Source organism: Monodon monoceros, unplaced genomic scaffold (assembly GCF_005190385.1).
Source record: "Monodon monoceros isolate NGI ecotype Baffin Bay Population unplaced genomic scaffold, NGI_Narwhal_1 Super_Scaffold_2, whole genome shotgun sequence".
NCBI lineage: Eukaryota > Metazoa > Chordata > Mammalia > Artiodactyla > Monodontidae > Monodon > Monodon monoceros.
The window spans coordinates 81,304,602-81,326,121 of record NW_021703776.1 but is presented as its reverse complement, the minus strand read 5'-3'; the positions used below and the strand labels follow the sequence as shown (position 1 = coordinate 81,326,121).

Genomic DNA, 21,520 nt, shown 5'->3' with positions numbered 1-21,520 from the left:
ACAGGCAAAGCTGTTTGGCCTAAATGAATCGCACCCAGCTTTTGCCAAAAGAAAATGTTCCAGATCTTCCTGGATGCTCAAATACCACCTCCCTTGGGAAGTCTTTTCCATTCCTCAATTGACTGTTCTTTCCTCTGCATTCTCATGGTATGTTGCCTATACTTTTCATAGCTCCATTTTATTTTTCCCTGTTAAAGTTTTTCGTGTGGCTGTCTCAACTATTAGACTAAAAGACATTCAAGAAAGCAGAAATTATCTGGTTAATTTAAGCATCATCCACAAGCTATCAGAGACTGTGTTTCTTTTAGCGGGTTTATAAAAATCTTGGCCTCATTAAAAAAGTCTCCCCAAACCTGCTTATTGCGCTAATATTTCCTGACAAGTGACCCTAGAGGACCTTCTGACACGAATGTAATTCGTATAATTCACAATGATACCTTTAAAAGTGAACAACTAGAGCAGCCCTAGAAAAGTTTCATGTCAAGCTGCCCATTTCCAGTAATGGGACCCAACTGGAAGCAAGTAGGAGGCAGAGACAGGACCAAATGAGCAAGTCCCAAGAGAAAGAATACTCCACTTTACAAATATCCATTAAGTTGCAATTCAATTAAAGTAACTGAAAAGAATTCATAAGTATCAGCAGACCCTGTAACTGCTTAATTAAGGATAGAAGCCCAGCAAACACAACTACAACAACAGCCTGATTCATTAGCACCTCTGTGATAGCAGAATGGGATTTCTCACTTAAACATACATTGGTGGTGTGTTAATTTGGTTAGGCACTGGTAATCAATGGGGATCCACCATTCCTGGGGCCAGGAGATGAGGACGATATTCCTGTTCACCTTCCCTCTCCTCTCATTAAAGTTCTTGGTCTACTGAAACAGGCAGTTGATATTCCTATTAGGATTGGCTGGAGAAGAGACATTACAGAGACAGAAGGAAATGAGGTACTCTGTTCAAAGGCATTCAGGGTGGAAGGACACACAGCCAACCCTTTAGCTCATCATGCACATTCCCGCCACCATTTATCAAACCCTAGACATCTAGGACCTCTCCTTATTGCCTCCCTTGTCATAAGGCAGCTTCAAGAGGGGACTTGTAATCAAAGAGAAAAAAAATTGAAAAATGCCAAAGGGCAGGCAAAGAAAAGTCTCATTTTCTGGTCTTGTTTCATATGACTAGGTAACTGGTTAATTATAAGTCACCTGCTGTGATCCACATGGAAACCCCCTGCCAGGTGGCTGCTGCATTCTTGCTGGTTTGTACAGTGAGTTCCACCCCAGGTGACAGACATCCACTCCCCACCATGCCAAACCTGCCTCGGTCCACAATTCCTCGCACTTATTGCTGTCCCACCGTTAAGAACAAACACAGAAATGTAAATGGGGTAGGCTCAGTGAGTTAGAAGACTCCAAATATCTGACACAAGACTCCTTAGATTACTTTACACTGAAACCTCAAATTATTACCCTCTTCTCATTCAGGCATTTGGTTTACAGGCACTAATTTGATACCTGCTATGCTTAGCCAACAGGACAACTTCCTGAACTGTGCCCTCAGCATGACCCAAGTAGCCCAGAGCTAAGAAAGTAATGCAAAATAGGGCAACATAATATAAAGGTCACAGCAATAAGGCACACGCTCCAGGCCCACCGGTGCTGTGAAATAAAAACGTGAATCATGGGCCAAGCAATCTGCAAATATGTGCCTCCGTATCCCTTTAGACGAGATACTAAGTAAAAGGTGACACACAGGACAAGTGAAAATGAACTAAAAATAAAGACTGAAGGTAAACTGCTTTTGTTCTAAGAGGAGGAAATGTATGGAGCTCACTAAATGCTAGATGAGGAAAAAGGGTGCTTTTAAACAAGTGTTGGGGGCCTGAGGAATGCTGACCTTTCTGTTAACTCAGGACAAGAACTTCCTGTGACTGCCTCTGAGAACGAAGTAAGTGCACATAGGAGGAGGCCACAGCAGCAGGCGGGGGGACCTTGAACCGTCTCAGTTCTGAGGCGGTAAGGTCACCTGCTCACCGGCTGAACCTAAGCCAGGTGCTCAGAGGACTGAAGGGCAAGAGCTCTCAGGAGGCGCTGGCCTGTTAGCTACAGCTGACTTTGCCCAGCCCCACCTGCTATCCCATCTGACCAAGCAATCATTCCACATGCAGGGGTGCAGGAACCATGACGGAGAGGCCAGCTGGCTCGGGCCAAATGCCACTCCCTATCAAGCTGCGGGGCCGTCTGCCCAAAAAAGGCCACGTAAAAACGGAAAGTGTCCACCCCACCTTGAAATCCAGAGGGCTCTCCAAAAGGCTGGGAGTGATGATCCCAGCACATATGGGATTGCTGAACAATTTTCTTGACTTTCCCCTTGAGAATCACAACCCTAACGTCATCTCCAGCAGACGTCAACTTTACAGGGTGCAGGGCACATTCCACAGAGAGCTGCCAAGCCGTGCCATGAGGACCACCTTCCACGTGAGCAGCTGCACGGTGTAAGCGTCGTGTCTGTCTACGCTGACGTTCAGCTTTGTGGTTGGTCCCAGATGACCGAGGGACCCTTCTCTCTAGGATCCTCCAGCCATGTTCTCCATCGTATTCATTCTGTCTCCGCAGGGTCACTGCCCTAGCAAACATTTACTTGTATCCTTTCTGAGTTCCTGTTCAGACTAGTGCCTCTCAAGTTCCTGATATCTTCTCACTTCATCTCTTTTATATCCTCATTAGCCAAGGAGACTTTGTTGAGTTTTACAGTCTATAACTGGCACTATGAAGACAATAGGTATACCGAATAGCTTTTCCAAGTATCCATGCCACTTTCTGCACCAATCCTAAGAATTCGTTATAAAAGTACTCAAGATGCTGACATCTTCAGAATGTTCCCTTGACCCTTTAGCATTCACTTTTCTGTACTCCTTTTTCCATTCTATTAGACTGCTGTGAAGAGCAGTCTATTTTAAATTCTGTTCCTTATTGCCCACATTTACTCCCCAATCGTACTGACGAAGATCATCTGTGACTTACCAATTAATCAACAGTATAAAATCACTCCCTAGTTCTTAACTACTTGATCTTTTAAAGTAAAATCCGACACTGCTGACTCCTTGGAATTCTCCCCTCCCTTGGCTTCCAGAAGACTGCTCTCTGAGGATTCTCCATCTAAATCTCTGACCACCAACGATCTGTTCCAAGAACCTACTACTCTTAGTGTCGCCCTTACTGGTGGACATCAAAATCTGCCCAATAACTCAAGCCTTGGACCTGTTTACTTTCTTTCCCATACTCAATGTCATCCCCCATCCTTGACCAAAAAACCTCAGTCATTCCTTGAATTAGGAAGTCTTCCTCTTAAATACTCTTCCAATCTCTCCTCTCCTCCATCACCAGATTTCGGGCCTCTATCCCTCTTGCTTCTTAACCACTCTCCCAGCCTCCAGCCTCACGTATACCAATGTATCTACCAAAATAAACTTTCTTAACACAAGTGTGAGCATGACACACCCGATACCTTGAGCGCCTCTGAGGGGCCACAGTATATTCCACAGAAGACTAGCTTCCATCTGTGTTTCCAGCCTTACCCCACTCTTGACTCTTTATACCCCACCAATACCAAAGGATTCATGGTTTCCTGGACACATCAGAATGCATTATACCTCTGCATCTTTGTATACCTGCTGGTACCTCTATCTAGAATATCCCTCTCTTCCTCCCCTCCCGTCCTGTCCTTACAACATTGCAAACTCCTATTTGTCCTTTAAAACACAGCTCAGATACACAATCCCTGATCTCCACCTAACCAACCATTCTCTTCTCTGTGCTACTTCTGTGCATTGTAAATAATTCTATTTTCTCACCTAACACCCAACACTACAGTTTGTTCATGTATCTGTCTTCCCTCTAGCGCTTAAGACCTAGGACTGTGTCTTACCAGGATGCAGAGTTCCTTGCTCCAGACTCAAAGAGGAAAGCCAGTAGCTTTTCTTTTAGTGAGCATTTTGCTTAGTCAGGAGGAGGCTAGGACAGCTCCTAGCTCCTTCTCTTGATTTACTTGAATTAATGGGGAGGTCAAAGTCTCCGTGGTAGAGCCACAGGTACGTGCACACATACTGCACAACTGTGCCATTCTATACAGAGTTAAGGAAAGCTCTAGTTATGAATTCACTAAGTCTTTGTGAGAAGAACAGGAAGGAAACATTTATTGATGATCTACTTTATGGCAGGCTTGCTCTAAACCTTTATACATCCTGAGCGGCAAGAAACTTTCTCCAGTTAACTGATGTGTAAACTAACGTTTGAAGAGAGTCAAAAAAACAAAACAAAACCCCCAAAAAAACAAACCTCCCTAAAGTCCCCTGCTTGTACAGAGCAGAGCCATGATTCAAACCGAGGCCGGCTTTCTTTTCCAGCTTTTCAATGTCCTGTATCCCTGCCAGGTTTCTAAAGAAATCAGAAGATGCATAATACAACTGCATAGAGTATGGCAGGAGAAAAATGGAAAAGCTTATGTTTCTACCAGGAATTTGCTTCTGTAATCTATCTTTCACAGTGTAAGTTAACTCAAGCAATGCCTTTTGAATTGCTAAGCTTAGATTAATGCCAAGTACACAGAGGAACCGGCTGATGCCGAGTTGAGTGATCAGGCTGCTTGTGTTTCAGCAAGGTACCACCAGAAGGGTTCTGCAGGAAAACTCCAGGCAAGACAGGTTTAAAGCTCTGAGCCGGCTCCATTGAGGTGGTTTTAAGTTTGGAAGCCAGAACTTCAATGTTTTCTTTCCCCTACAGATCTGCAGCCAGGTTTCCAGGAAAGAATAATACTGTTTCTCTTTCACACCTCTGGGATAAAGCTCTGCCAGGAGGATGCTTTTGTTTTGCAGGCAGAGAGCAAAGAATGAGTTGAATATATACCTCAAACCCTGTAACAAGAATTCACTGCTAAGAAACTACTCCGCTACAGAAATCTTAAGAGAAAGGGCACAAATGCTCCATGAAAGGACTCACACACACTGCCACTCTGCCCCTCAGTTTACTTACAACTCATATTCGCAGACACGAGGGCACAGCCCTTCGGCGAGGTATGGACTTCTTGCGGCCTTTCTTCTCTAGAGCTGCCCCTGAGCTGCAGAAAGCCTGCAGAGCTGGGCAGTGATCAGTAACCTCTTAAGAGAGCTCAGGAGCCTCGCGGAGCAGTGAGGGCCAGGCAGCAACAGTGAGCTTCACGGCTTTCTGCTAGGTGAGTGACTAATCGCACTTAACAATCCATTTAGTTGGGGCCTGAGGGAGACCCTTATGGGGAAGAAACCGTCAGTGCCTTCGAGGAGAGCAAGGCTGAGGCGATCTGGCAGGGGATGGCAAACATGGCAAATTCTACCCCAGGATTCAACAGAAGTAGTGCTGAGGCAACAGGCTGGCCTCAGAGGAGGTGGCGTGCAGTGGGTAAACACAATGGAATACAATCTTTGGGAATGTATATCGGGGTGGGGTGACCCTCTCCCTCAAAGACCACAACTGCGAAGTACTGATGGAAATAAATAACTTTCTTGTCTGCCGGCAGGGAAGAAATGAAACGGTCTGCTCCTTGAATGCACACATGTAAATTTCTCAAAGAGCACAGTTCACACACAGACTTGCTGGCCTGTGAAATGTTACTAGATAAGACAGGATAAGAAAGATGGACAGTCAGTCAGCAAAGTAAAGGACGAAGGCTTGCCCTGGCATGGCACCCTTAGTGCAAGAGGGAAATACCAGGGACGCAGGGGCTTGTGAAGGTAATGTCACATCTGGGGTTTCATAAAGGATTTGGATCCTAAGGACACTTGAAAAGAATAAAAGAGCACAAGTGGCACTGCCTGTGGAGCTACAAGGGCAGAGTGTCTCGGCGCCTCTGTGGCCTTGCCCGTGACTAACACAGCAGGGCGGTCCATCCCAAATGGGCAACACCAACGGTGAGCACTCCATCATTAATGTTTTCCTATGTCTGGAATTCCCTTCACTCAGGCTGTGTGAGGATACGGGCTGTCTTGTTAGCTGTCCTGCACTCCTACGTCCTGTGGTTGGCGGGAATGAGAAGCAGGACAGGACCAGTGCTGGGTCTGCAGTAACAGCAGGATCAAACCTAGGAACTCTGTGTTCACATCTCAATTAGAGGCTGAAGGACCTACATGGGCTCCAAGTCCTGTAGAAAGGAGGGCATGTGACCTCCAGGGATGACTTCCGAGCTCCAAGAAGAATTTTCAGAACAACACATAACACAGAAGACTTACCTGCAAGCAAGAAGGTGATAAGGCAAGTTTCCTTTGGCAAATACAGCTTGAGACGAGACCCACTGAACACATACTCCACCACGGCTTCAGAACGACCTGCCCGCTGAAGGAAGGGCAGAAACTGCTTTGCTTTTTGGGTGTCCTGGGGGAGAAAAGAAGAATCGTTAGAAAAGTAATGGAATCTAGGTAAATGTTTCTTTCTCTCTGGTCTAGGGCAAAAAGTCTGGCAGACCACAGGAAGCTGGGCGAAAAACCCTAGAATATCAGACATTTCTGAAACCAGGACAAAAACAAGATACCGATGTGACTTTCATAGGAGAAATATAGTTAATCAAAAGCTTCCAGAATATTCTCACTCTCTTCTCCCCTCTGTTCAATTACTAAAGTGGATATAAAAATTAGGACGGGGCTTCCCTCGTGGCGCAGTGGTTGAGAGTCTGCCTGCCGATGCAGGGGACATGGGTTCATGCCCCGGTCCAGGAAGATCCCACATGCCGCGGAGTGGCTGGGCCCGTGAGCCATGGCCGCTGAGCCTGCGCGTCCGGAGCCTGTGCTCCGCAACGGGAGAGGCCACAACAGTGAGAGCCTCACGTACCGCAAAAAAAAAAAAAAAAAAGGTTAGGACTGTGGCCTGAAATGAGAATTTCACTCCTCTGGAATAGGAAAAAGAGCTCTTCTTCCTTCTACATAAAATCGACGGGAGAAGACCAATACTCACCTTCTTTGGAGATTAATCTAACCTTTAATTTTCATTAAAAAACCCCCAAACAAACGAACAAAAAAACCCTGTGACACCCGGCTCCTGATACAGCCCCTAAAGCCCTTTCCCAGGAAACCCAAAACAGTTCATCTTCAAACTTTAATAGGCTATGTTTTCCTAACAAGGAGGAGAGCGCAGCCTTCTTTGGGCACCGATACCGCAAGCCCTGCTCCCCACGCTTTTGAGGGATGAGCCAGGACCTGGGGCACGCTGCTCCTGTTCCCAGCCTGGGAAATCTGCAACAGCAGGATGTGAACCACAGGGACCAGTAAATACTGCATCATGTCAGCGCAAATAATTACAGAAACAATAAAAACACATGAAACTGCACAGGGCTTTTAAAACTTTTTTCACACATCAACACAAACTGCATGCATTCCACCCTCAAGAGTGCCAAATCGTGGACCTTCTGAACCTCAGAGCTCTCAGCTTTGGAGGAGCTAAGAGCCATCAAGTCCTTTCAGTCTCTCAAGCTAATTAAACAGATGACAGAGTAAGCAAGCATCGAAGTATCACACGGCGCGTGCTGGGGGACTAGTCACTGGATGAATTCAGGAGGTTTTCAGCGCAGCCAGCCCACTGGCAAACTCCCTCTGAGGACAGCAAGCTCTGCACACTTTCCTGACTCGGATGACATAAGCCGTCTGCACTCGCCAAGCTCTTCCTTCCTAACTCTGAGCGGCAGAGCTATTGCACCTAAATTCATGCACATCAGATAATGAAAATTTAACAAGCCATCAAGTATTTGAGCATCTTCACAGCAGCCAAAGGGGCTCCTCTAATTCAGAAGCAGTGAGGTAGGCTGGGATGAAAACAATATTTATAGTAATGAGATTCATCCTTCCCTTCAAACAGATTCCCAGAGAAAAGGAGAGGCAGTCATCCATTCTCAGTGTTTCTAAGGGCACATTGGTAAAAGGTAAGGTAACAATGAGCTTTAGTGGGTTGGAAACTCCCCCAATGAACACTTAAACAAATACGCATTCTACTATCCACACACAGTGGGAAAATGCCTTTCTAGCAGTTGGCTGAAGTCCAGAACAGCCAAGCAAGACAAATGCTCCATGGGAAAGAAGGCACTACTACCTGATTAAAATCCTCTTGCCATACTTGAATAAATCTGGGACATTATTCCTGAACTGAGCCAATAAGTCAACAATTATCAAATTGATTATCACAAATCATTAGGCAACTTAAGGTCTCTAAAGAGAAGGCCTTCCCTCAAGACTGCAGTAATCTATATTTTTCAGAAATAGACATTTGCTCATCACTGTCTCCTGGACGTAATTACCTGAGAAAAAGATGCTTACAGGAATAAAACAGCACATGCACAGGTACACCTTTAATGCAGCAGATTCTCCTATTTCGCTAAATGATTACTTAGTTTATCAAGAGACATACTTACTCAGAGAATCAAGGAGAAACAAAGGGGCCCTACTATTAGCTGTGTAAGACACATAGACAGAGAGACAGACAGATAGATAAAAATAAACCAATGGATGTTCCTCACTCCTCCTAAGTCTCAACCTACAACTTAGTCCTATTCCAGAAATACACAGGAGGACAGCAAAGAGAATGTGACATGCCATCGATTATGACAAAGATTAGAAGTGAAAGCCAACTGTGACAATCGAAGGCATGAAAGCAAATTTTAAAAGCCCACCACAATTGGCCATGTCTCTTTCCAGAGGCAAAACTGTAAGACAAGACATGGAGCTCCCCATCCTCTTGAGGCAAATCCTCCAAAGGCCTGGAGCAGGTGATATGCCCGTGGACCACCTGTTAAAGGAAAAGATGGAAATCTTGTCCAAGGTGGTAGAGTTTTAGAAATAAAAAATTCTTATAAAGCCAATTAAATTGAATGTAATCACCAAAAGATATCACCTCTTTCAAATCTCAGTCACAGGCAGGCAATGGTGTCTGTCTTTCCTTGTCATCTCAAGCTGTTCCTTTGCTTGGCAAATTCCTTTTCAATCCAAAAATTCTTGAAACCTTTAATATTTGTTTCAGTGGCTCAAAAGAAAAGACTGGCAAGGCAGATTGACAAGTTCCCTCAGGTGATGTAGCTGTAAGTCATTCTCTGCTAATTTAGCTATGGAATTTTTTTTTTTTTAAGGAATTTTGATTATTAGAAAATGGACTAAATGCTATGGCTAAATGACTTGCCTTCCAAAGAGCCTGTGAAAGTATAGCAACGTGCTAGATTCCAATACTCATTTCTAAGGTTACAGCTATAGGTAAATAAGAGAAAGCATGACTATGAGAACCAGTATAAGGGAGTCCAGTTTAGGCCCTACTGAGGGGTTGAAGACACCAGGTGGATCTCAAGGGCAGCCAAGTGATCAAGTTCAAAGCATGTCATTAACACGACATTTAAAATTTTCTTCCAATAATGCAAAGCAGGACCTTCTAAGACTTAGTGAAGTGACAGATTTCCTTATAACTCCAAACACATTTTTAAAAACAAAGATTAAAGGCCTCAAATTTAAAGAGATAACAACACTGAGACTTAGGGTGCTCACTGCAAGGTAAGACTATTAAATAGCAAATATTTCTGCTTAGAAGTCCAGCTGCGAAGTCCTCATCCTCGGCTTTCCCATGCTGTGGCCGGTTTACATGAGGTCTGGGAATCTATTGGCCATAGTTGTCATAGCTGAGTTACACAGTCTCAAGGCTTTGAGAATCCATGTAGATAAATGAGCTACAGTTTTGTTTTCTGTACTAACATTCCCCTCCACTGGTGTAAATAATCAAGAAGTAACTGCAGTGCTGAGCAGATAAGTGCTCTTTGTTGCACTGGCACTTTTCACATTACCTGTGCTCCTAGAAAAGCTAATTTAAGGTTGTATTAGCTACATTTAACCTGCTATTGTGGATGGCATCTCTTTAAGGAATGTTTCCGCCTCCTCAATGCACCTTGAAATTGAGAAAGTAATGATGTAACAAACATGCCTGGGGTGACTTCATTTCAAAGAATGTGAATATCTATACTTCAAACTTACAGGAGCAGGGTTTTGAAGGACGCTGAAGAAAAGCAGGATGATCCTTAGGGAGTGGAAAAGGTTATAAAGACATCTTAATCATACACTCCTACTCTGCCCTCACTTCTGGATGGTCAGGCTAAACTTCTTGTAAATGTGGGTGCATGTGTCAATGCCTAGAAAAAAAAATCCCTACAGCAGTGAGACTGCAACTTACCTCTACAAAGTACCCTCCTGTGTAAGCAAACACACGTTTGAAATAACTGAATACAATGAATTACCAAGTTTGGGAGAGTGGGAAAGTTGTGAATGGGAGTGGGGTGGGAAAGAGAACAAGGAAAGCAGAATCCTTATATGGCAGGCACAGGACAGAGGTCCACAAGAACACTACTTACACAGCTAGGTCCCCTGCATCCTTGAAGAGCAGAACTTACATAAATCAAAGTTCTCTGAATTCTGGAACCAGGATTTCGGCTGTCCGTTTACACTAGATGTTAGCAAAGTGAATTCTATGATTTTTCCATTGAAAATAGCCATACAGTAGGCATTAACGTGGTTAGGACTGGTGAGAGGCAAACCTCATGGCACACAGAACAGCACAGGGAAATGGGAATCAGTAAACTTATTAGTTAACAATTAACCATTCAGGATTATCATGTGCAAGTCTCAAATGGGAACTGTTAATGATGAAGCTAATTAGTTCCCATCATCACAATCACTCTTTGATTAACATCATAGGAAAAAGAACTAAAACCAAATACATGCAGAGCTTACAATGGTACCATGGGGGTATTCAACTCCACAAGCACTTGAGAAACTGAACTCGAAAGAGGCCCATCAAACGTGATGAAGCTTCCTGCAGGTATAGCTGCGGCCTGAACTGCCCACTCCAGCAAACCAGGAGCGTTTCTCCCCTAAAAGAGCTGACAATCCTGTATCTATAGGACTGACCTGAAGCTCAAGGACTCCAGAGCACAATGCTGTTTGGGTCCAACCAATCTTAATATTGAAGCAGCAAAGTCTATGTGTACACGAGGACAGATGCAGAGAGAAAAAGAGAACATGGAAATCAGAACTTACGGCTAAGGATACTGAAGCAAACACACTCTGTTATTTTAAGCTGTATTGTGGTAATTCATCATCATAGGTATCTATCTTGTCAGGGTTCTCCGGACCAGGTGAATTACCTCTGCAACTATGTGGAAGACAAATCGTAACTACATCCCTGACCAGAAAGGCGAAAAAGTCATCCATCACTGCACACTCTTCCTCCTTCCCGACCACGGGGCTCTACTGGCCCCATGTGAGATTCCAATTCACACAATGAGTTTATGATTCTCTTTGAGGAACGAGCTGCACAGCAAGATAATCTCTTGACATAAATGGGGCCCTGAGAGGAGATACTTGGGAATAGGCCCAGCTCCAACATTACCGCAAAGCACTTAAACATCTGAAGCTCCCCTTCCCTGGCTGGTTATCAATGTTTCGTGGTGAAATGTCTGTAAACGGGACTGGTAGAGGGTGTAAACATCAGTGAGGCGCAAGTTTAACAGGAAAGAAGTGAACACAGGAGAGAGCCCTAGAGAAAACCACTCTGGGAAAAAAAAATTATAAAGAAACAAACCATGAGAAAAAAACAGGTGCTGAAGCTGGGCCATCAATAATCTTTCAAGTGTCGTCTGTGGTTTACAGTTTCTCACAGTGTTTAGTTAGCTGGCACAGCACCTCACTCAGGCTCCAACACGTCAGAAAGTAGGAGAAATCATGTTTCAAGCTCCGGGCTCCATTCCTGGGAGAATGAAGCAAGAGGACATTTGCAGGAGTCCTAGGTTGGAAGGAAGCCCTAAACTTGGGAGGCTGCATTCTAATCGGGAGAACACTCAGAGAACATGACCTTCAGTTTTCTTCCCTGCTTCTACTTCTTTACCAATTATTAAGGGAGGACAGCCTTAAAAGGCAGAGACCAAAGGGCAGAGGGAGCCAGTGTGGTGTGCTTCCCACACTGTAAGAAGAAAGCTGTTGACCATGTCCTTTGTGTCCCCAACATGGAGGGGAAAATTCCTCCGCCATCAGACTTGAAACGTTGAGGATGCGCCTGACCTCTAGAGCCCTGCAAAAGGCAGGTGTCTATGAGTATTTTTATTTGGTTGGTCTTGCCCACCATCTAGCTCTGTTCCATGAGGTACAACACTGAGAAAAGAAAGCAGGACTCGGCAAATGTTAAGAAGAGAAGCGCAATCATGTGTTTAGAACGAAAACATGCAAAGCAGCATCCCAACAATCGTGGCAGTCCAGCTAAGAGCAAGTCAAATCCTGTCACAGAGATTAGAGCGGCCCCAGAATACGGCCTGGCCTTCATCTGCCATCACTCCAAGCTGGACGTACCTGAAATCTCCCTCAACAGGGCTCTGGATAAACAAACTGTAGTCCACTCACATGACAGAATACTCCTCTACAATACAGAGGAAGTAGGCAACAACGCGGATGGATCTCAAATACACGACTCCATTTCTACGACAGTCTTACAAAAGTTAAACTGTAAGGACAGAAAGCAGATCAGTGGTTGCCATAGATCAGGGGAAGGGTTGGGGGTTGACTCCAGAGGGGACGGAAGCATTGTGGGGGATGATGAAAGCCTCTTTTCTTGACTTTGGTGATGGCTTTGTGTATACCTGTTTATCAAAACTCCATAAGTTACACCTAAATTTAAAAATAAACAAGAAGGGCTTCCCTGGTGGCGCAGTGGTTGAGAGTCCGCCTGCCAATGCAGGGGACACGGGTTCGTGCCCCAGTCTGGGAGGATCCCTCATGCCGCGGAGCGGCTGGGCCCATGAGCCATGGCCACTGAGCCTGCACGTCCGGAGCCTGTGCTCCGCAACGGGAAAGACCACAGCAGTGAGAGGCCCGCGTACTGCAAAAAAAAAAAAAAATTTTAAGCAGAAAATAGTTTGGATGAGAAAGCAAGGGGTTAGAAGAGCGTAGAAAAAAAAAAATCTTAGCCATTTCCCAAAAGCACCATAAGAAAGTATCAATTCTTAGGCAATGGCTAAGAGAAAGCATGATGTCATCCCTCAGTTGGCTATACAGAGGAAACATTCTCATCAAATAATGAAGAGAGTGCTACTAAGTACATATGCCTATTGACATTTCTTTTCTACCTTGAAATAAAATCATTCTGTGATCCGGATTAATGTGAATAAAATTCCCAATCAAATGAAAATTCTGTACAGGCTCAGAGATTATTCTTTTATCAAATGACTTTCAGTTTCCCAAATTTAACCAGCTGAAATTATGCTGTGAGAACTATTCAATTTAACCTTTAGAAATGCAGTTACAGCCTCTGAGTGGGAAAAATCTGCATTTTATCACCAACAGGAAATACAATGCCCTTCGTTTATTCTCTAAGACAAGAAAAAAAAAGTCTACTTATAAGTTTAGTATAGAAAGTGCAGATGGTGGTGTATCTGTGTCTCAGATAAAGAGAGCAGATGTAAATCTGTATCTACTTAGGATGAGGTATCAGCTCTTACAGTCTGCTCTCTTCCTTTCTTCAATCCTATTTCTTTAGCGTGGATGACCAAGGCAGGCCAAGCCACATCCCTCCTCAGGTCTGCCATTCCACTCAACTGTCTCAAAGTTATGGCTCATGATTTGTGGTGTTCACAAATAAACTCCACCTTCTTCCCATCCACTATTTCATCCCAAACTGTCCCTATTCCCATTTCTACAGACTCTAGCTCTCCAACAGATTACTATTACAATTCTTGGTTAAACTGATATTCAGCGTTTCTAAAATCATGACTTTTTAAATTACAGCCCTCCCTGGAGCGCTCCCATCTGCCTATTGACCTCTGCATAAATGGTAACCCGTGGGGCCTGCTACACAGCAGATGCCCTGGGCCGACCCTGGAAATTCCCTTCACATCCTTTCCTAGGTTGTATTTCCTGAATCCATGCCTTCCTCCATAAAAACCTTCCTCCTTACAACCTTTTCCTTAAAAAAAACAAAAAAACAAAAAAAAACCCCACTATTTTTTCATGGAGAAAATGTCATATCTTGGGTCAGTTAAGTAAATATAGGATTGCTTTTGTAGATTTTGTAGATTTTATTCGGGCGAAAGACTATCCTATTCATGGGAACATTGAATCAACACACAAATTCTTTTCATTATCTACGAGCACAGCAATACACTATATTTCTGATACCACTGGCTGCTTAGTTATATGAAGAAAACATTTTACTGTGAAACTTAATTATAACTGCTCAAGAAAATGGACATAAGAGACAGTGGTCTAAAATTACCAATTTATAACAAAAAAAAAGTTTAAAAGGGAGCTTAAACGCACTGGAAGGCATACCTTCCAATTATTTTCAGGTTAATTATTTCTCAAAAAACATGTAATTTATCCGAATTGTAGAAAAACCAATTTATATCACAGACAATTACATTGATAAGAAAACAGTTAAAGATAGCATTCCTATTTTAAATTGGTAAAGATAAACACAATCAATGGGGATGTGAAAAAAGGCCATTTAAATTTTTAACAAGTCTGCTGTTACTTTTCTAAGAAAAAAGGACAATAAATTATTATAGGAATACCACAATAAACATCTCGTACGTTACCAGAAAAAGGACGTGAGAATGGTCTAAAAACATAGCTTATACCTGTATGTGACAGTGAGAATAGGGAACAAAGCACTCAACCAGCATCTGTTAACTCTGGATTATCAATTACAAGGCTATGATTAAAAAGTAACATACAGGTTTGGGGCGTCCCTGGTGGCGCAGTGGTTGAGAGTCCGCCTGCCGATGCAGGGGACACGGGTTCGTGCCCCGGTCCGGGAAGATCCCACATGCCGCGGAGTGGCTGGGCCCGTGAGCCATGGCCGCTGAGCCTGCGCGTCCGGAGCCTGGGCTCCGCAACGGGAGAGGCCACAGTGTTGAGAGGCCCGCATACCGCAAAAAAAAAAAAAAAAAAAGTAACATACAGGTCTGAAGTACAATTTTTTCTTTAAAAATTTTAGATCAATTTTTATCACTTCTAAGGTCTCTATATGCAAGAGGTGAGGATTTATTACAGAATCACAAAATGGCTTGAAAGATATAATTAAAATAATACGTGCAGAGTAAAGAATTTAAACGATGGTCTGACAAAGCACAAGTTTTCATTTCATGGGCAAATCAAGAACTCAGAGGCAAGGAAATTGATGCCATGCTCAACTCTGCCCCAACTGAGACAAGAACACACAACTTCAGAAAAGGATGGAGGAGGAAAAAAACACAAAAAACCAAGCAATCTATGACATGAAATAAAAAATGAAAATAAATGTTAAATAAAGGTTACATGATTAAAATAATTTCAACATCCCCTAAAAGTACTGTGAACATTCAGCTTTGCTTGCAGACATACCAATTTAGGTCCAATAAATTAAGTAAAAAGCATTTTGAAGGAGTTAATATATTTTTACATTTTTAAAGTGCTAACGAAAATAATTTTAAAATTTGCAAGGTTAAGTTCAACTTTTTGAAACAGAGAAAAAGGATATCCAGTATGGTAGAAATTATTAATTAAGACAAAAGGTGGTCAGTGTTTAAGAATAACAAATGCATAAAACTAAAATCTAATCATTTTACTCAATAAAGATTTATAGGTAAATAATGATCATGCTAAAACATGTCATGCTATCCTTTGGTCTAAGTTTCTACTTTATGAAATTGTTCTAAGAAAATAACTACAGACTATGATTTAGCTAAGGAACCAATGTGTGTGTGTGTGTGTGTGTGTGTGTGTGTGTGTGTGTGTGTGTGTGTGTGTGTGAGAGAGAGAGAGAGAGAGAGAGAGAGAGAGAGAGAGAGAGAAAGGAAAAAATATTCCAAATAAACTAAATATCCAACAATACATAAGACACAATCCTAGGTAGACATTAACAGTGAGGTAAAAGAGGAATATTCATGTGGAAAAAGGAATTACGCACCTATTATGTGTCACTGTTCTACGCACTGACTGTACCATTAAGAATGAAAGAAAGTCTCTGTTCTGAAAAAACCTTTCATCACTTAAAAAAGAGAGGGGGGAGGAGAGAAAATGAAAAAAGAAAACAACCCCACATTTTGGTGAACAGATGTATTCTTATTGAAAAATTTCTGGTAGTACTAGTAGAGATGATTTTCTTCCTTTGGCTTATTGATATTCAATGCATTTAAAAACAAAAATTTTGACAGAAAACTTGTGCTAAGAACTGTGTACGTTTTTGTTTTTATTTTATTTATTTATTTGGTTGTGCCGGGCCTTAGCTGTGGCAGGTGGGCTCCTTAGTTGCGGCATGCATGTGGGATCTAGTTCCCCGATCAGGGACTGAACCTGGATCCCCTGCATTGGGAGCGCAGAGTCTTATCCACTGCGCCACCAGGGAAGTCCCCAAGTTTTTGTTTTTAAAAGAAGAAAATACATTAATATTCAGGGCTGATTCAGTTTTGCCCAGATAAACTTGCAAATTATTCAGGTCAGATAACTCTCTCCAGTTTTTTTTTTTTTTTGAGCCAAGAGTCAACATTCTCTTGAGTGAATTAGTTCTTCATAATTGTTCCACATATTTTGAGACAAATAAATATTATGGACACTGTAATGAAGTCTGGACACTGATTTGGAAAACATCCCGACCTAAAATTGCATGTGAAACGTGCTCCGTGATTCCTTCAAAAACATCATCTAAAGCACAGAGCTTTATGGCACTGAAGACAGCAAACTAAGCAGCTCTTTTCCTAAGGAATAAAAGTTTAACTTAGATAATTATGGTTCAGAGCCAAAAAGGAGTGTCGACATTAGGTAGAAATACAAACAAAAATCACACATTAGCATGATGCACGAATAAGAAAAATGTGTTCCTAGTAAAGCCAGCAGCACGATGTAAAGAGCGCCATGGTTGGGCTCAGAAACAGATTTAATAAAAAGTACCCAGAATTCCACACATACATGAAAAATGTGCAATGATAGGCTAAACAATAAAGAAACTACCCTTAAAGAAAAATAACTTTAAAGTTGTTAGAATTGTCGTCTTTTGGCATATATTTGGGAATTCTAATTCTTCCTAAGGAAAACTACAGATTTAACCCTGCCTCCAACCAGTGACTTTACAACTTTGATATGATGTATTCGCATATGGCTATTGTACTGAGGTTCTAAATGTGAGATTCTAAGGATCTAGCCTATCAATTGAACAAGACCTCCAACTAACTCCTCCTTTAGGCCTCATTTTAAAATCACTTAAAAGATGGTCTCTGAGCACACGGGAGAAGGGGTAGGCTGTGAAGATACACTCTCACAGGTCTCTATACTTCTATCACAGCTGTAATTAGAGACCGAATTGTGTATGACCTAGAAGGACTACACCTGTACAGTTTAATATTCTATCCTCAACACCCAGCACTGTGCCTGGAATATAATAAGCTTTTGATAAATACTAATTGTTTGATCATTCATTCATGACTCAACATGACAAATGCATCTAAAACACAAGCCAGATAGCATATGTTAAATGTCAAGGAGAGATAATGGGGCAGTAAAAGAACTCAGGAGAGAAGGAGTATGGTTCGGGACTTGGATAAAAAGTTTGCAATACAAATACTACTGATGAGGATGATGGGTCATTTTAGAGGACTTTCTGTAGGCTAGGCAGGACGCTCAGCCATTTAATAACCACCACCACCACCATATGAACCGTGTCAACTGTTCTAAATACTTTGGATGTATTAACTCATTCAAGTACACCACAGCCTAATGAGGTAATAAGGCCATTATTACCTTCATGTTACAGATGAGAAAACCATGGCACAGAGATGTTAAATAACCTCAAGGTGACAAATTAATAAGCAATCGAGCCAGGACTTAAACTTGGCTTATCTGATACTGGGGCTCATGCTACTAATCATGTACTCCGTACTGCTGCCATATGCTAGAAAACAGGCATCCTTCCTGTTGTATCCTTCTACCCACTTCTAGTTACTAACCAGCACAGTTAACGGTACATCTAAGATCTAGGGTCACATTCGTTCAAACACAATTTCATACTGTTTAGGTCATCTCCTGGCAGATCAAATCTAAATCAGGCTCTGTGAAGAGATACAAAAAAGATCCCATTTTCTCAGGAGTTTATCAACTATTCAGGAAAACCACTGCACATATGTCAACTGAGACGGGTTACCAATCAATATATCAACAAGTACAAAATCATGATAATAAGTGATTGTGTAAATGCTGAAGTAAGGCATGATGAGAAGGCAGTGAGGATCAAAAGGGAAAATTGCCAGGAAGAAGAGAAAGGGCCTGAAGGAGGAGGAGGGCATGGTCAGGAGAGCTGAGACAGCTATTCAGAAACAGCACATCCATAAGGGAGTCGGAGTCAGTGGACTGAGAACTGGAAACAGTGGACTAGACTGAATATGAAAATATTCTCTATGGTGAGTGAAGTAGCCAGGCGTGTTGCAATAATGTCCTACAAGAGAACACAGGTCTTCCTCCAAATTCAAACCCTCCCGAATCTAATCTTGTCTTACGAATTCTATCATTTCTTCCCGAGAACACCCTTTCATGAGGAACTGAGGCACAAAATTACTAGGTAATTCCAAAGCCACCCTGAGGTCTGATTCGAGAATATTTATCTGGACGTCAACACTGCAAGTAGCGTACAAAATTCTGTACAACATATTCCTTAGGGAATATGTTGGAAGCATGCTAAATAATGCCTTAAAACTTGAGTGAGCAGAATGTCTGTGTTAGTAAAATGACTTACTTTGAGATGTTTACATAAGCGATAGCCACAGGACAACATGAGTTCAATCTAGGGCTAAGCAGTGTTATGATGGTGAAGTGGAGAGTGAAGCCGTGGCTGGGCAGAAATATTTCAAGCTTCATCACATCAGTCGGCAGTCACAGGACAGATCAGACAACCTGATCACACACCTGAACCTGGGAATTGGGAATGTTATCAACTGCCTCCAAAATACCTGAATCATTCATTTAGCCAAGTCTGCAATGGGCTCATTCACAGCCAATTTGGACCCATGAAATAGGCTCATAGAACACTCCCCACATGCACCCAGAGAACAGAAAAGAGAACTGAAGAGCATGAACCAGCGAGAGCAGAATCTGTGCTAGAGGCAACTCTCTCTGGAAAGAGATGACATTTTTTTCTTTGGAAAAAATGCTACTGGACTCCCTCAATTTCTTTTCTCCCTTCTTTGAACAAAGGAAGAAAGACACAAAAATTATAGCTCAGGACACTTAAATAAAAGCTAGGACCCTGTTTCTCAGAGCTCATTTGTAGGCGTCCCCCTGTATGAAGTCAGTTAAACAAGGAATCAGAAGGGAACTAGACAAATTTGTGGCAGAAAACTTCCTGAAAACAGAATTCACGGCAGTGACACACCAAGTCTACAGATTATTTTGGAAATAAGATGTTTTACTGAAAGAAGTAACAAATTTTAAGAAATGCTGTCTCTAATAGTGCTCTAACCTCTGGACAAGTCACCTGATCAAACATTTCTTCAGAGGTGCTGAAATTCAGAGCTGGAACACACCCACCAAACGTCAAGACATAGGGCCCTGTGCTCAATGTCCAATCCCTCTACCTCAACCTATTATGGCGCCTGAATTTTCCAACACAAAAGCTTGTCGGACTGTGACCACCTAGAGGAGTGGGATAGGGAGGGTGGGAGAGAGGCTCAAGAGGGAGGGGATATATGTATACATATAGCTGATTAACTTTGTTATACAGCAGAAACTAACAAAAAATTGTAAAGCAATTATACTCCAATAAAGATGTTAAAAAAAAAAAAAAAAAGCTTGTTGGTGAAAAAACGGCAGACCCAGTAAGGTACAGGATGGAACTGGGCATTCTGCAGATGAAAGAGACGTATTCACTTTAGAACTGTATTTTTTAAAAGAACTTCTACAACCAAATGACTCTTCATACTTTCAGGTACAAAGGAGGCAATAAAAACAATGTTATAAGTAGTTTTGTATTTCTCTCTTGTTTTTGCAATTTCTTCCCCTATCCGCTTAAAGGATAATTTTCAAACAGGTAAAATCATGACTTCTATACAAATATAAAATAAAGATGTGTCAAAAATTTTATTTTAACTAATTCATGAAGGAACCAGAAAGATATTACAAGTGATTCGAAGCAGAGCCTGGAGGATGGATATATATACAGGCAGCTAGAAATGCTGAAGTCAATTTGCTAAAGACGCAAAACTGTACAGCAAAACTATAGAGTGAAAATGTAAAGTTTGAAAATATTTCTTTTACAGAGCAGAAATTAATTGTATCTGTCTATACAGGGCCACATTTGTACAAACAGGAATCATTTGCATCTTTATTAGGTCTTCACAAGTTAAATTCCCTCTCCACAGGGGTGCAAAACATGCCAGTTAAAACGTAAAGTAGATAGCTAGTGGGAAGCAGCCGCATAGCACAGGGAGATCAGCTCGGTGCTTTGTGACCGCCTAGAGGGGTGGGATAGGGAAGGTGGGAGGGAGGGAGACGCAAGAGGGAAGAGATATGGGAACATATGTATATGTATAACTACTGATTCACTTTGTTATAAAGCAGAAACTAACACACCATTGTAAAGCAATTATACTCCAATAAAGATGTAAAAAAAAAAAAAAAGCAAAGGGGCTCCAGAATCAGATAACCCCAAAGGGTTTACTAGGCAGCACCCAGCGTTCCACTGAAAGGATACCCAATAATCATCTTGCCAGTTTCAAAGTCCACTAACAATTTCTCCTGATGTCACAAACTAAATAAAAGAGGTGAGAGATTATGTCCTAGATTTCACGCCCTACGGTGCAAAAAAAAATCCACAACAGAAGAACTCAGTTGAAAACTGGATTAAATTTGTAAAAGGAGGTGCTTAAACACAACCACTAACTGGTAGAGGCTGAAATACAATCTTTTTAAAATTCCAGCATTTCTATGCAATTTCATTCAGAAACATGTTCAGACTAAGAAAGATAGACTTCTCTCTTATTCCCATGGAAAGCATAAATGCTTTCGGATTTCTTTAGAAGGAGAGAGGGATACCCCTGCAGTTCTGGGGAGTGTGAATAGGAGAGCTTTACAAAACAAGAACTGGCCACACAGGACTCCTAGGGCTCAAAGAACTATGGACAAAAGGCCATAAAGCGACGCACTCAGCCATTAGGGAGGGCGACCAGCTGAAGCAAACTCCCCCCAAATCAAGGTCTCCTTAACAAACTCCAACTCTTTTGCAGAGGGAGAGGGGAAAAGGGAGCTGTGGGGAGGGATGGGAGGACAGGAGAGGAGAGGGGGAGGGGATGGAGAAAGGAAAGAGCCTCAGCAGCATGGGAGAGAGACTCCCAGGGTAGCTGCCACTCTGCCCTCGCAGCTGCCTTCGCCACAGGGCTACCATGCACGTTTCTGTGCTGTGAGAGTCCTGGTCACCAAGCTGCACATTGCAGTCCGACTGGAGTGGCTGGAGTTCAAGAACCTTCG

At 42.4% G+C, this 21,520-nt stretch overlaps 1 protein-coding gene across 1 annotated transcript in view; it reads right to left on the bottom strand.

Annotated features, from left to right (window-relative positions):
• The window catches only part of SND1 (staphylococcal nuclease and tudor domain containing 1), a 418,829-nt gene that overhangs the window by 141,885 nt on the left and 255,424 nt on the right, over positions 1 to 21,520 (bottom strand). Inside the window, exon 15 of the mRNA XM_029233933.1 lies at positions 6,263 to 6,404. Coding sequence (XP_029089766.1) covers positions 6,263 to 6,404 — 142 coding nt within the window. The remainder of the gene's footprint in view (positions 1 to 6,262; positions 6,405 to 21,520) is intronic.